Source organism: Aptenodytes forsteri, unplaced genomic scaffold (genome assembly GCF_000699145.1).
Source record: "Aptenodytes forsteri isolate BGI_AS27 unplaced genomic scaffold, ASM69914v1 Scaffold72, whole genome shotgun sequence".
Classification (NCBI taxonomy): Eukaryota; Metazoa; Chordata; class Aves; order Sphenisciformes; family Spheniscidae; genus Aptenodytes; species Aptenodytes forsteri.
This window is the reverse complement of record NW_008796193.1, coordinates 3,245,934-3,260,993: the sequence shown is the minus strand read 5'-3', so window position 1 is coordinate 3,260,993 and position 15,060 is coordinate 3,245,934. Positions and strand designations below refer to the sequence as shown.

General features: G+C 35.4%; 1 protein-coding gene across 1 annotated transcript in view; it reads right to left on the bottom strand.

Moving 5' to 3' along the window:
- LOC103906244 (connector enhancer of kinase suppressor of ras 2) overlaps positions 1 to 15,060 on the bottom strand; it is a 217,434-nt gene that overhangs the window by 79,289 nt on the left and 123,085 nt on the right. Inside the window, exons 7-8 of the mRNA XM_019474318.1 lie at positions 7,661 to 7,720; positions 2,621 to 2,689 (exon numbers count right to left, since the gene is read on the bottom strand). Coding sequence (XP_019329863.1) covers positions 2,621 to 2,689; positions 7,661 to 7,720 — 129 coding nt within the window. The remainder of the gene's footprint in view (positions 1 to 2,620; positions 2,690 to 7,660; positions 7,721 to 15,060) is intronic.

Genomic DNA, 15,060 nt, shown 5'->3' with positions numbered 1-15,060 from the left:
TTCCAGCAGCAGAACAAGGTAAAGGGAAAATGCAAGCCATCATAACTGGCTATAAATCAATGCGAACTTTTGCTGCAATTTTACTTTAGAGGGAATGAAGATGTGACATTTGATGGAAAACAAGGAAAATAAACATTTAATCTCCAGAAACCAAACTAATGGTAGAAATGGCACTACCAACTACCAGGCAAGAAAAACAGCTGGAGCACATTGTAAAAGAAGCGAGAAGTACAAAGCAGCTGAACAAGCACACTTTGGCCAGGTATAATTTCAGGCTGCTTTGTATTTTTCTCTTTTACAATTTTACTTCTACCAGCACCTGCTTTTGCTAAGCTGTGGAGTCAAAGGCTGGTATGGGGAAGTGTTGGGTTCTAACTGCAGGCACAAATCCATGCTCCTCTACTTGGTGAGCAACAGTTTACAGCTCTGGAAAACCTGTAAGACCACCACAGATATGCAAGCCTTTCTTTTGTAAGGTTACTCAGCTGCCTGCCTCCCCAGCCATTAATTTCAAATGGGTTACACCTCATTTTATGAGCTGGTCTTGCCACTATTAAAATATTGATTACATGGAAATTTAATGAGCTGTTGCCTTTGAATTATTCTAGTCCACTAATAGAAATAATGGTAATTATAAACATGATATTGATCATCACAACTTGCAATAACTTGGGTGAAGAAGAAACACAGCTAATTATAGTTTGCAGCAAGACGTACCAGAAGTGACTTGACTTAAAGGGCACACTTGAAGATCAAAGGGAGACTTAAAACATTAAAACTTCCAATCCATGAGGGGAAGAGGGTTGGACATGTACCTCTGAAACATGCAAACAATATTACTGTCTGATTTTCCAAAGTCACCGTGAAGACAGAGTGAGACTTTCTCAACCATTTCAAAGGAAGAATAAATTTCTGAAAGAAACAGCTTGCCATTTATCTCTTTTCTTAGCTTGTTATAAACTTCAGAATGAATTAGTGTTTTTTTTTTTTAAAAAAAAAAGGTATTATATGCCACTTGACTCAGCTGTTGGTACTGTGCCCTTAGCTGGAAAGGGATTACAAGTCTTGGGCCTGTTGTGGAAAGAATTGCTATCCAGAAAGCCAATTCTTGAGTAGTTGAATGAGGGAATTTCACCTGTGGGAGTAAAGATTAAATCAGGTTTGCCCCTTGAAGAGTATGTTTGACAGAGAAAGCCAGTCTAATGCATATTTCAACTTGTAACTATGACAACTCATAGAACCTAATATAGATGAGCTGCATGTTGCATTAACATTTAAAGTATAAATTAATAAGTTATACTTCTTTTCAAGAGAAAATATTTGTTCTCTAATCATAAGATTTTAATAGTCAGACTTTCATCTTCCCACCTCACACAAATGACAGACAGAAAGAGATTTCTTAATTTTGCTGCTGCGGTGTTTGGAGATGGAGTTCAGCAAGACAAAGTTAAATGGCTAAATTATAAGCACTTTAGGAAGTTATCATCATTGTCACAATGCTACTCATGCCTAATAAATAAAAAATACAAGTGTTCCTTTCACTTATAGTTCCAGCAACACTGCTTCCATTCTTCTGCAACATACAGTTTTATTTTTTCTAAAAGGGACAGTCTCTATAACTTAAGATAGTACTGGGACAAAATTTGACTGCATTTTTTTCAGTAACCATCAACATTGGAACTAACATCAGTTAGAAGGCAGCAGCTTGTGCCCTCACAAAATAGGAAGAAAAATCTAATCATTCAAACTTGGATGAGGCTCTGATAGGCTTTTAGATAGACACTCTGATAGGCTTTTAGAGCTCAATTGCAAATAATTTAATCTAAAAAAATAAAATTATTAATTCTTCAGTGAAGTCAAGTGTGTTTTAAGTCAGGATACAATTCTATGAATGCTGCAGAAACATATTATTCCTGCATTTCTACATAAAACAAAATGTAGTTTTATATACACGCAGTTACACAATACAACATACAGCTGTGAAAGAAATGCAATGGTAGGCATGTTTAAATGTATGCAAATCATGTACTACAATACCTTAGGCTCAGCATACACTTGTGCATACACATGCTTATGTGATTTTAAACAGATTAATATTTTCACTAACTTCATAAAACGGCTCATCTGTTTAAAAATAAATCTGCGTGCAAGAATGCACAAAAGTAAACTCCCACAGATTTCTATCAACACTTTAATTGTCTTTATGATTTCCCCCCCCCCAACAGATTCAGAATATATGGCTGTTACAGCACTTCTGCATTTTTAATCTGAATCCTGTATTAAACAGAATGCAAAATTCTGTTTAAGACAAAAAGTTAAACTAGCTGGCATATCCACAATGAGAAGTCTAAGAACTGCAATGAAATATTCTGGGATCTACTTATAGAAAGAGTATGATGTTGAACAGCAGCTGTGGAAAATGTAAATTTGGCTTAATCCTTCTGGGCTGGTTACTGACACAACTTGTGCCTTTTCTTATTAAGCATAAGCAGTGGTTATGATATTTTAAAAGACATAAATAATAATCTAGTTTGGCAAAGTTATCTTCTAAGAAGAATTATTACCTTTTTAGCAGTGGGAATAGGCAAAGTCTGCAGAGCAGAATTTCCAAAATACTTACCACGGTTTGATGGTTGACCTGGATCACCTCATCACCAGCGTGGATTTTCTTACACTGGTCAGCAGGAGACTAAGGACAAAAGATAATAATGAACTTTACATGGGGGGTGTGCAGGGGGAAGGAAAGAGCAGGAATTAAAACAATGTTGAAGGAGGCAAGCAAGCTGTGCCCAAAGAAGTATTATTGTTATCAAATAACAGTAATTGGTCATATTTATAAAACCTGTATTTATAAGGAACTATGTTTTTCCTGGTTACAGCTAGCAATTTGTTGAAGTAATCTAGAATCCCATTTCCATTGTTGATGAACAGCCTTTTTGACTGGTTGAACTATTCTAGATTCTTTATGTCTCTGTGGGGAGTATGAGCCATCACAACCTTGCTGGGAATACACCAAGTGAAATTACATCACACAGACGTAAATCTGTTAAGTCAACAAATACTGAGCTTACTGCATGGTCAGGGACAGGGCTGGACCAACCACGCATGTAACAGAAAAGCAGGTCTCATAGTCCTTTATATAGCAGTTCTACTGCTTAAGTGCACTGAAGATTCTCTGCAAATACACTACAGCTCCAGCACTTCCAAGACAGCACTAGATTAACCATTTGAACACAGAAGTGGTAATTTACTAATGGACAATGTCAGTGACAGACTAGCTTTTCAGGAGATTTTTGTTATATAAGTATATATACATACACACACATATATACATACATATACACAGACACATACACTATTCCATATATACCATTCACATAATTTTGGGATCGCTGAGCTGAAAAACTCTTATCCTAAATATAGCTGCTTCTGATCATGTTAAAATGGATTAAAACCCATTGAAAAGCTAGTTCAACATGGTCAACTGCTATTTAGCAAACCATTTTTAAATGCTTCAATGAGACCAGATCTTAAATCTGTAAGGCAAATCTGTAAGGCATGCAGGAAATCAGCAGTCATACTCAGGTGTAGAGAATTGAGAATTCACGGCAACTTACTTGCATTGTGCACTAGCTTACAAGAGTGTTCTACTGACACAGAGTACACCAACTTGAAATTCAAGAGAAAATAATCAGAAAAGAATTAAAGAGCTGAGACATCATCTTGAGAAACAAATCACAGTGGAAGTTAGCTATTAAGGAAGTAGACCAGCCAGGAGACTTGGACAAGGTTGAATGTTTACTCTACTTGTTAGATGTGGAGTCAGAGAGAGGAGAGGACAGATTGTCCCATCTCAAACAATGCAGAAACGTTTAAAGCAAAATACTCTTCGAGTAACAGTTCAGGTTCCCTGTCCAAAAAGCAGACTGCTAAGAAAGGCAGAAAAAGAGCCACTTGCAGCTACAGAGAGTGATCTACCTCTAATGCTGTTGAAGAAGTTCTTCACAGAAAAGGAGTTATGTTATCAAAACTTAGTTCAGTTCCTGGATGCCTTTTGGAGCCAGCCTATAACATAAATTGCCCATGGCACAAGAGCCAGGTATAAGTGCAAAGAAGGAAAAGATTTATCTGAATGAAAGGTGACTTGTAGGAGCTTATATTCATGACCTCACTGCATACCAATCAAGACTTCCAGGAAACAGGCAAGAGCTCTTCAGCTGGACAGTCTTCACCAACCACAAATCCCACCCATCATTTCCATCCCTTTTGTGGATGGAGATTAAAAACATAAGATAAACAAATAAAAGGAACAAAGACAAGAGGAAAAAATACAACAAAACCCCAGATGGCCACTGGGAAGAAAATGACTGCAATTACTCTGAAAAAAGTGCCAAAAAGACTCATCTATGAGGAGGTCAAGTCACTCTCCAATAGTCAGCACCTGCTGACCTATCAATAGATTCTTCAGTCTACACAGCTGCCGGAGAGTAGGAGGAGACATGATTAATTATTCAGTCAGAAAAAACAAGCCAATAGAACAAATAGCTAATATTTGACACAGTGATTCCAAGTGTGTTATAGGTGCTATTTCAAGCATAGCTTTTACCTCCAGCCAACTACTTGCTCGTCATTCCTAACCTTGCTCTGCCCAACCTCCCCAACACAAGCTATGTTCCAACTCCTCACAGGTTTGGTCTCTGCTTGTTCTTTCATAAGGGCTTCTGTGTCTCCTGTAGTGGGCCAGCCCTTGAGCTAAACTACCTGGTCATTACAGCCAGATATCAACTCCTGCCATCTGAGTCCTTCTGCACTAAATAAACAGGATTTTACCTACATACTTTATAGGATGGTGTGAAGAACTACCTGGCTCCAGTATCACTTTCTCCTTTTAGTGGAAACTTGCAGAACTTTGGCAGACTGCTCTTTTGCACAGGACTAAACATGTAACAGAAAGATATTTCTGGAATTCAATGTGAATACAAACTTGATTGCTTTAAACAGTAAATGAAAGGTAAGCAGGAAACTGAAGTAAACACCACCATTCATCATGTTTAACTTCAGTTGACGTTAGTTAGAAAAGCAAAGGCATGGTTCTTTCTCTTTTTAGCTCCTTTCCTGACTTTGATGAAGCTGAGCACTTATTATCTTTTAAAATTAAGCACTACTTCTGAGGTTAATTATCCCTTCAAAAGGAATGAAAAATCAACTTGCTGAAATGCCAGAAATTAAAGGTCTTTGAAGCTGGTTTATCTGCACATGTGATTACACTTCTAGCAAAAACAAAAAAGCAACTTCTTATGGTGTTGTCTTATCAAAAAATTTTGACATCTAAAGTTTAGTCAAAATTTTTAAAATTAAGCACTACTTCTGAGGTTAATTATCCCTTCAAAAGGAATGAAAAATCAACTTGCTGAAATGCCAGAAATTAAAGGTCTTTGAAGCTGGTTTATCTGCACATGTGATTACACTTCTAGCAAAAACAAAAAAGCAACTTCTTATGGTGTTGTCTTATCAAAAAATTTTGACATCTAAAGTTTAGTCAAAATAAAAATAAAAATTTTAGTGGCCAGCAATTAAGTCCTCTTGTGAATTTCAAATATATAAATATTTTCCCTCAATGTATGAACAAAATCTGTTGCAACATAATCAAGATGGATCATTCATAAGTTTCAGGACCCAAGATACACATATAGTTATTTTAAGACTTCTAAATGCTGCCAATGGTGTTAATACAAACAATAAAACAAATTTTAAGTTTAATTTGCATTAGACTTGTCTTCACAAAGTGTGACACACAAATCATCAGGCTTTCCATGGGTTTCCACTGTCTAAAAACTGAGTAACAAAAACTGTATGATGTAATACTCTCAATATATATAAACCAAGCAGAACAAAATACCACATACGAAGCTCACTCATATGGACCAGCATACCACTGATGTATGCCAGCAAGTATTTACATCTTTGGCTAGCTGCGCAGTACTAATTTTATGTTCCTTGGGTGTCAGCATTACATAATTTCAATATTAGCTTTATAGAACCTAAACTTGTAATTTATCCAGTATACGCTGTTAAATAGATCCAAGACTAAATGAATACAGTGTGACTAAAACACTATATGAAATACAGAAGGGATGGGTCCTATTATGAAGTCTGTCATAGTAATTAGATTGCAGCAGTTGAAATCAATTTATTTTTTTCAAATTTATAATTATGAATTGCAAGTGAAGTAACAAGAAGGATATTTAGAAGCTACTTCGTTACTCTTGTCACTAGTTTTTCTGTGATCAGTCATACTGATTTATGTGCTGCAGCATTTCTGTGTGCTTTTGGTTCAGATTTGCCTAAAACTTCTGGGACTACAATGAAAACAATAATTAATACATTTTTCTTGGTCTCTTCTGTATTTTTACTACAGATGATGGAAAATATGAAAATGCAATGGTGCTTAACTTGTCCTAATACAATTCCTTCAGGAATGGTTATTTTCATAAAAGAACTTTTCATACATCCTCACACAATAGTCATTTGGATTGTTAACTAACTTGTTTTTTTAACATTGTCAAATCATCCGTCCCCTTCTCTTCCTGTACCAAAATCTGTTTGCTCCTTTCCACAGTTTCTCCCTTCTTAGTGATAGTCCTGCCAGTAATTACTGCTAGCTTTGAAAACTTTCTGGTTTATCAAAGATTATTCTATAACCTGTCTGATATCGAATATAATATCTTAAGTTATCTTTCTCCATTACCCATGTCTTTTACATCCACCCATACTGCTGATATTGCAACTATTTTAAAATTTATTATTTTACAATCTATTTTACTGAATTGCTTAAACATACAGAAGCTACTCATTTTCTGTGAGTCAATCCTAGGGCAGACATCATCTCCAGAAGTCTAATTTTTCTAAAAATCTTTTAAAATTAATTTGGTAATTAGAACAAAAAAAATCACAAAAAAATTACTGTCCATTTTAAGAAGAAAACAAAGAACTTAACAAAAAAGTATTCATCACTGTATGACAATATTTGCTCACGCATAAAGTAATCTGACTGTACATATTAAGGGCTGCTCAGATGACAACTACGCTTATCAGTAACTCTGCAATTTTGTGACTACTCTGGTCAATATAAACACCTGAGACAGATTTGTTTTCCCTATTATATTATTTCTACTGTGCTTTTGACAGAAAAATAGTTCTTTTTTTATATGAACCTGAACTGTCCTATGTTCTGATTTATCTAAAGTAGAGAACAAAAATTAAATACAACAGATATTATTTTAGACTAATGATGATGCCCTTACGTGAGAAAAATTTACTTAAGATAAAGGAAAATTCTTTTGTGCCAGAGAGAACATATACATGAACACTATTAGAAAAGTGTATTGGAAGAACCATTGAGGACAGAAGTTCAAGATTTTCATTTTAAAGTATTAGTTATTAGTCACTTCATCATAGATATTTTTCTATGTCTATTTTCAAGGGTTCCAAGTTTTTACAAATGTGGTATGAAATACGTACAGAAGAGATAAAGAAAAAAGTATTAATAAAGAGTGGCTTGATTTAAAGCAAGTTTTCATATTACAAAATGCACTGCAGATAGAACATACAGAACATACTTGTATGCATGATAAAAGTCTTTTAGAATAAAGAAGCTTACATTTTCAGTTGTTCCTGTGATTACATGTAGTCCATCATATGTTGATTTGATATACATTCCCTGAAAAAGAGCAAGAGAGGTAATTAGTATTTGTAGGAAACAAATAAATGATGTTTGCACGATAATTAAAATAGTATGTTTATTCCAGTTTAAGGACCGTAACATTTGAACAGACGGAAAGGAACCATGGTCAATTAACATTTGCAAATCTAAGTTAAACAAATATGTATCAAGACCCATTATAAACAGCATAGTTTTCTCACTTAATGGTTTTTTTAAATTCCAAAGTTTTGGACAGAATTCAACACTGAGCATCAGCATAAAAGCTTGTTCTTATTCAGTATTTGAAATATTTAACATGACCTCTTTTTAGGACTAGTGACATAAAAGAAGTATCAAAACTGAAACCACGAACAGAAATAGTCTTTAAACTTAAATGCCCCATCTTCAGAGTTACTGATTCAATAAAAATGAAACCATAGCCTAACTCAGAAAAGACATGAGCCAGTGCTTATATTGCCAATTTCTGGAGAATAATGAGCTTGGTGAACTAACAGGAGCTTTGTAATTAGTCCGGCGAGAATTCTGCTTCAAGGAGGCAATTGACAAGATACAGAGAGACAACCCAAGTAGGTATCTATCTCGCTGTACACACACACAGAGGCTTAAATGTCAGTGAGATTCAATTGCTTGTATTCTTGCCTCCCAGGAGTAAGGTCATAGCTTCACATCTCTCCATATAATATGGTTATCCATCAAATTTTGAAATCTAATTAATCTAATTGGTACATTGTACTGCTGATTTATTATCCTTTCAATAATTCTGTATCACCTTGTGCTGTCAAAATGGAAGTTTAGAGCCCCCAGCAATAAGAAAGAACGTTTTGTTCACAGAAGCCAATTTCAAGATTCCTGAACACTAGTGAAGATCTTCAGGCTAGGTGTTTACACAAACACAGATTTTGAAATCTAATTAATCTAATTGGTACATTGTACTGCTGATTTATTATCCTTTCAATAATTCTGTATCACCTTGTGCTGTCAAAATGGAAGTTTAGAGCCCCCAGCAATAAGAAAGAACGTTTTGTTCACAGAAGCCAATTTCAAGATTCCTGAACACTAGTGAAGATCTTCAGGCTAGGTGTTTACACAAACACAGACACCCAAAAAAAAAAAAAAAAATCCCAAACGTAAAAATACTACGAAGGTAAGATCATATTGCTCTCTACAACTGCCTAAATTGGAAGGGTAGAAGAATAGAGAAGATGGAGCCAAACTCTTCTTGAAAGTGCACAGTAGGAGGATGAGAAGCAAGGGACACAAGTTGGAACTCAGTTAAAAAAAAAAAAAAAAAAAAAAGATTTCTTCCCCCCCCCCCCTTCAATTTTACCATAAAGATGATAAAACGCTGGAACAGGTTGGCAAAGCTGCGGAATCTCTGACTTGGAGATGATCAAAACTTGACTGGATGAGGCCCTGAGCAACCTGCTCTAGGTGGGGCTGCTTTGATTTTTCATCATGAGAAAATGTGACTTCTACGTTAATGTAAACTAATTCCATTTCATCAAGTTTTAACTCTTTTTAAGTCTTAGAAGTAAAGACTGGCTAAAACTGATAAGATCGCTTAACTCTGCTGCATAGGAAACTCCATTTTAGATTTTACTCACCATGACTACTTGTTCTCTTAAATGAGACTGCTTTATAAGTTATTTCGTTTGTAAATAACAAAGATGTCCAAATTAAGTCTTGGAAGTCTGAAATCACTTTCAGAAAATGTGGTTAGTTGGAAGAAAGAAGTTTCTGGGGAGTCTTCCACTATTTCCTTCTATACAGTTGGCTTAATTTTATCAGTGTTCACTATTTTATTGTCTCTGTAGTACCTTCAACTGTTACTGACAAACATCTGATTCTCTTTGCCAGCTGAAAGCCATAAACAAGAACACTAGATCATGAAAAACCCTGAAGGTTCTCATTGAGAATGGGACATTGAGTCTCCATTAAAAATCTTAAATAGATATTTAAATCCATCTAATATGTGTTACACTGGATTTCCCCAGTGAACTTTTAGCCGGAATGTTACACAACATTGCTGCATCCATCACAGAAGTCTGTTATTCTAACACATAGTAGACTTCAGTAACACATTTCCAGCCACACTTCTAATATCAAATTTAATATCACAGTTCTAATACCCTTCTTGTTTTGACAAGATTCATTCCCCGCTTAACAAACCAACAGACTAAGATTTTTAAGGCCAAAACAGAACATAGTGCTAAACTTTTCACTAAATTTTATCACATATTTCTTCATAAAGTTCTTAGCCTCTTGTTAAGCTATGTGTATTTTTGTAAAAAATCAAATTACAATTTTATCTCTTAACATATGCCACCTGAGAGACATAAAACCTGACTAATCACTAAGAATTACCCTACATTTTGCTATCTGCTCTTTCATCTTAGCTATTAAACTTTAAGAACAAAAAATATAAAAATAAACAATTTTAGTGAATGACTCATAGCCTTCAAATTATCCTAGATAGAGCTTTCATCCTTGTTTTCCCAAAAGAAAAATAATGATACAGCTCGTTTCTTGTTGACCATTAGTGGCACTGTATCTCCTTGACATGAATGCAAGGTATTTTATATAAAATAGATACATATTACATATATATATTTTACATATCTATCATATATAAAATAACAGCTCCAAAGATATTTTTCCACTCAGGAAAAAGTTCTGAGTATAATACTCAAAACAAGATTGAAAGTATTCTTAAGAAGAACCCCGTAAAAACCATACATCAATTCTGAAAACAGCTTTATTAAGTCTATGTCATCTGTTCTAGAGACCAGGTATGTTCCCTTCTTCAAATCACTCTTTCCAACCCTGTAAACATTTTTCCCTAAAACACCCTTGTCCTTGATATGCTGACTGTCAGCACTTGCCTATCCTTTTACAACAGATAATGCAGTGTGTAACACAGTGTGTACAGTTCAATCCAGCTCTCAGTTGCTTTCTGTGGTAGGAAGATTTTTAAAGGACAATTTATCCTTCTACGTGAAAAGACACTGACACTTAGAAAAGTATTGTTTCTAAAGGACAATCTGTGTCAATGTGCTTCATCCCCACCCCCATCCTCATTTTCCTTTTCAAAATCAGTATTTGTAAAGAGAAAGACTAGAATCTCCAGGCATATTTTAAGCAATACTGGCACAGATTAGCAGAAGCCCTCAAAAGTTTAAATTGCTTATATATATACACACACATACACACAGTAGTTTATTGATATAAATGAAAGGCGTTAAGGGGATCACTTTCATCAAACTTCCAGTGAAAAATGAAAATAATCTACTCTGGCTTATAAGAAATGTCCAAAATTGCAAAACTTAGTCATTTAGAGAGCTGTTAATTCTGTGAACCCAGAAAAAGCATGCAGGTATTCACAGTCTGAATTAGGCAAAAGAGCTGGACCTTGCTTTCAATTTAATGGGCTATTGGCTATCTTTTTGTTCATCATTTTTTCATTCTGTTTCCCCTAATATAAGCATTTTTTATGGTTGATAAGCCTAAAAAAAAAAAATGGAAATACATTCTGAAAAATTTTCTGTCAGATAACAAGTTCCAGGCAAATACCGATTTAATACTGCAGTTGAAGAATTGAAGCAGCAAGCCTCTTTTTCCCAAGCCCAGATATGAATAACTAAGTAGATCCTGTTGTGACAACTGCTAACACTTCTGGAACTATTAGAAATAGTTATTTTGTTTACAATTACTTTCTATTTTACCTGTGGCTTAAAGCAGTCATATTGATTCAGCATATTCAAGAGAGTCTTATTCTTCTTTCATAATGTATTTTTACATAGGCATAATCTTTAATTAACTTGTAAACTAATTTATTAAAAGACGATCCACATATCCACTATTTTGATCCTATTAACTTCTGTTATAAAATCTGATGGAAATGAAGATATACTCTTGTAAGCTAATTATTCCTATGTAACTCTTTACACAAACTGCTTTCAAACTATTTCACAGATTTCAGCCATATGAGCTGTCAAAGTAAAATAGCAAAACCATCAGGCTAAGACTAAATAAGAAGAATGTTTTGTCAGTGGGTTTCACAGACAAAAACCACATAAACGAGGGAACTTTTGAATCCTGGAATCCATCCTAGGCTCTGGGTGGGAAACTTTCAGTGGGAAGTGGCTTCTTTTCCTGTTGTCTCCCACCTCCCTCTGTCTTCTGGTCCTTCCTCTTCAACATGAATGGCTATCCCTCTCAAATAAGTTTTCTTGTCCATTTAGTCTCCATAACACAAGCTGCTTCTCCCCTTGCCCATCAGCTCTAGTCTCTCCTTCTGCATTCAGTGCCCCAAACCCAATCTTCCCACAAGCTTTTTCCTCCACGCATTCAGTCCCAGAATCAGTATCCAGACAGAAGGGATGGAACTCATCTACTTAAACAGTGATATCCCAGGAATATTTAGTCACTTCAAAGTAAGCAAGGATATGCATAGGTTTGGTGGATATGCATAGGTTTTGCAGATATGACAGAGAACCTTCTGGAGTGGCAACTGAAAGATAGGCATCTAAAACGGTACCAGACATCTACATCTACACAACTGAGTCCTGCTGTAAAGGTTTCTCCTACCTCTTTCCTTCCACTTTCAGTTGTTGCCCTCTCCACCCGGCTGTCTTCCTTTCTTCCCGCTCTTCTGGCTCATGAAGATCCATTCTCCTTGTCTAACCAGTTCCAGGGCTTTCCTACCGTATCCTTCACTATCTCATCCATCTTTCTACCCAACTAACTCAGTCATCTCCTCCTCAATTCCCAATCTTCTGTCCTCTTTTGGTCTGTTTTCTGCCCTTCCGAGCAGAATTTCACTGGACTCCATTTCCAAAATGACTTCTCTCCTGTTTTTTAAAGAATGGGTCTTTATTCTGATTCTAGTTTCTTCTTGAATCCCACCAATGATCTTAGAGCACAGAAGAATGACAAACTATACCGCTTATCTCTGGGCAAGAGTTGAGTATTCTCATTCACTCTGTGAAGATGGCTCAGACTAGTCAACAGTTAGGGGATTAGAAATAAATAGTTGCTCTTTAATAACTGTGATATATCAGATATGAAACTCCAAAGAATTTTACTAATATATGAGAGGTGCTACAGAACAAGGAAATGTTTCACAGGCTGTTTTATCAAGAAGCTGACTGTTCCTGAGTAACTCTGTCACTGTCCCCTAATGAGAGAGTGACTTAAAGGTTTTTAATTAAAATCTGACCTTCGAAAACATATGGGAAGGAATCAGCCATTTAAAATCCTGTTTTAAAGAGACTATTCCCCAGAAAACGGTGTTTCCAGTTATAAATGGAATTTCCTTGAAAAATTTCTTGCAGAGTCATCTGGTTAATTAACCAGGATATAATGACAACAGTATATTTTTAAGTGTCAACAACTATTCCCAGGTTAATCCATGGATATTTCAGACAATATTTGAAGAGCTCTGAATTTCCCAATGACACTAAACTCTCTTAGTATGAGCATTTCTGGCTCATACTTCCAACACTTCCAACTGTAGGCCACTATTCTTTTTTGGGTAACAATGACCTATTATCAGATGATTCACGTTTTCATACCACTTCTTTGCTGGAATATGACAAAATACTTCTGCATGGAAAATTCAGGTATTTAAAACTACAGTAAAATGGTCTATGTGTCTCAACAGCAATTCTACAGAGAGAAGACTGCTGGCTCTACTTTTATAACACAATGAAGCATCAATAGTGAAGATGCAGATTTGTAATGCTACAAACTACTAGGGAACTGTTACACCCCTTGATCTTTTGCCCCAAACATAAAATGGTTCTTTAACCTTGTTTTAACTGTCAAATTTGGACAGAGACATATAAATTTCTTTGCTACTACATAGCATAACAACAGCTCTATGTATTTATCTAAACTATCTTACTCAAAAGAGAGTTTATTCTTCTTTCTTATAATCCTTTTACTAAATCCTACCTAAATAGTAACCCATGGACAACAAAAAAGTTAGGCTATGAGAACCTTTCTATGTCAAGCATGATGGAACTTTGTCAAGTTTCTGTAAGCCTTTAAAAATAATCTGAAATAATTAGATTAACATCCTAACAGTTTTAGGACAGCCATGTGTATTTCCACAAAAAAAGCTGCCTTCATATTCTACTTTTTGTTCTTGCATTCTCTTGCAATTCCTTTCTTGAAAAAATGGAAAAGATTGGCTTCCATCACCTTAAATTACAAATTCCACATAAAGAGAAATACTATTTTTGAAAGGGTAGCTGTACATTAGATAGGTGAATAATCCTTAATAAAGAAGGGTCTTTGCATCTGACAGCTCATCTGTTTTGTTTGTTTGTTTGTTTGTTTTTCTCCAATAATACAGAGCTGGTCTTATAAAAATGTTTATTCCCACAATCTTTGCTTCCCTTAAATTTTTAAATGAAACAGAAAAAGTTCCCTCTGCAGAAAAATTAACAATGCTGTGAATGTAAGCAGTGTATATCTTAATTAAAGTGTGACAGATTACACTGTTTCTATCAGCAGTAGGAAGTTCAGACACAAGAGAAAACAACAAAAAAAAAGTGAAAGGAAGAGGAATAAAAGTGATACTGCATTCCAGCAAAACATTCCTCAGACATCAGAAGATACAAAAACAAACAGTAAAAACCCAACAGCCTGCCTGTTTAGAATCTCCTGCTTAAGAGTAATCATTAATCTCAAAGAAGATTAAAGTTGCATGTTATGCAGAAGTATCTTTAAATATATGTACAGCACATCAAGTTCAGAAGATAAAAAAAATAATAAAATAATATTGGTTAAAATACAAAAAAAATCTTCCACTACTGACAATCTCTGATCATCCAAGAGTAGTAGGAGGAAAAAAACCCCAAATTTCAAAAAACCCTCCATGTTCTTATCTTATGGATGGTCTCCATATCTATCATCTCACTTAAAACACTGCTTCCCTTTGCCTGCCTTTGTTTATCTGACTGCAGAACTGCTCCAAAGCTGGCCCTGGACTTAGTCTGAGCTAGTTAATAGTAAGGTTCGCATAGCATTTCATCTACCCTCACCCTCAAGGACTTAGTAGCAAGCTTAGGGCTGCATCTCTTCCCCTGCAAATAGTAACACAAACTCTTGTCGCAAGGGCCTATTGCTTATGCCGGGTCCATCAAGCCGAGAAATTTAAAGCGGGTGCTGCTGCACCAGCTTTGCTTAATCACTAAACAGAAATTCTGGGACTCCTAAATGCAGAACTTGGTCTACGGACTTTTGAAACATAAATTCCGGGGGAGTAGATTTTTCAAATATCACATTTTTGAGGAAAATCTTGCCTTGTACTGAGCAGTGTCAAAAATTAA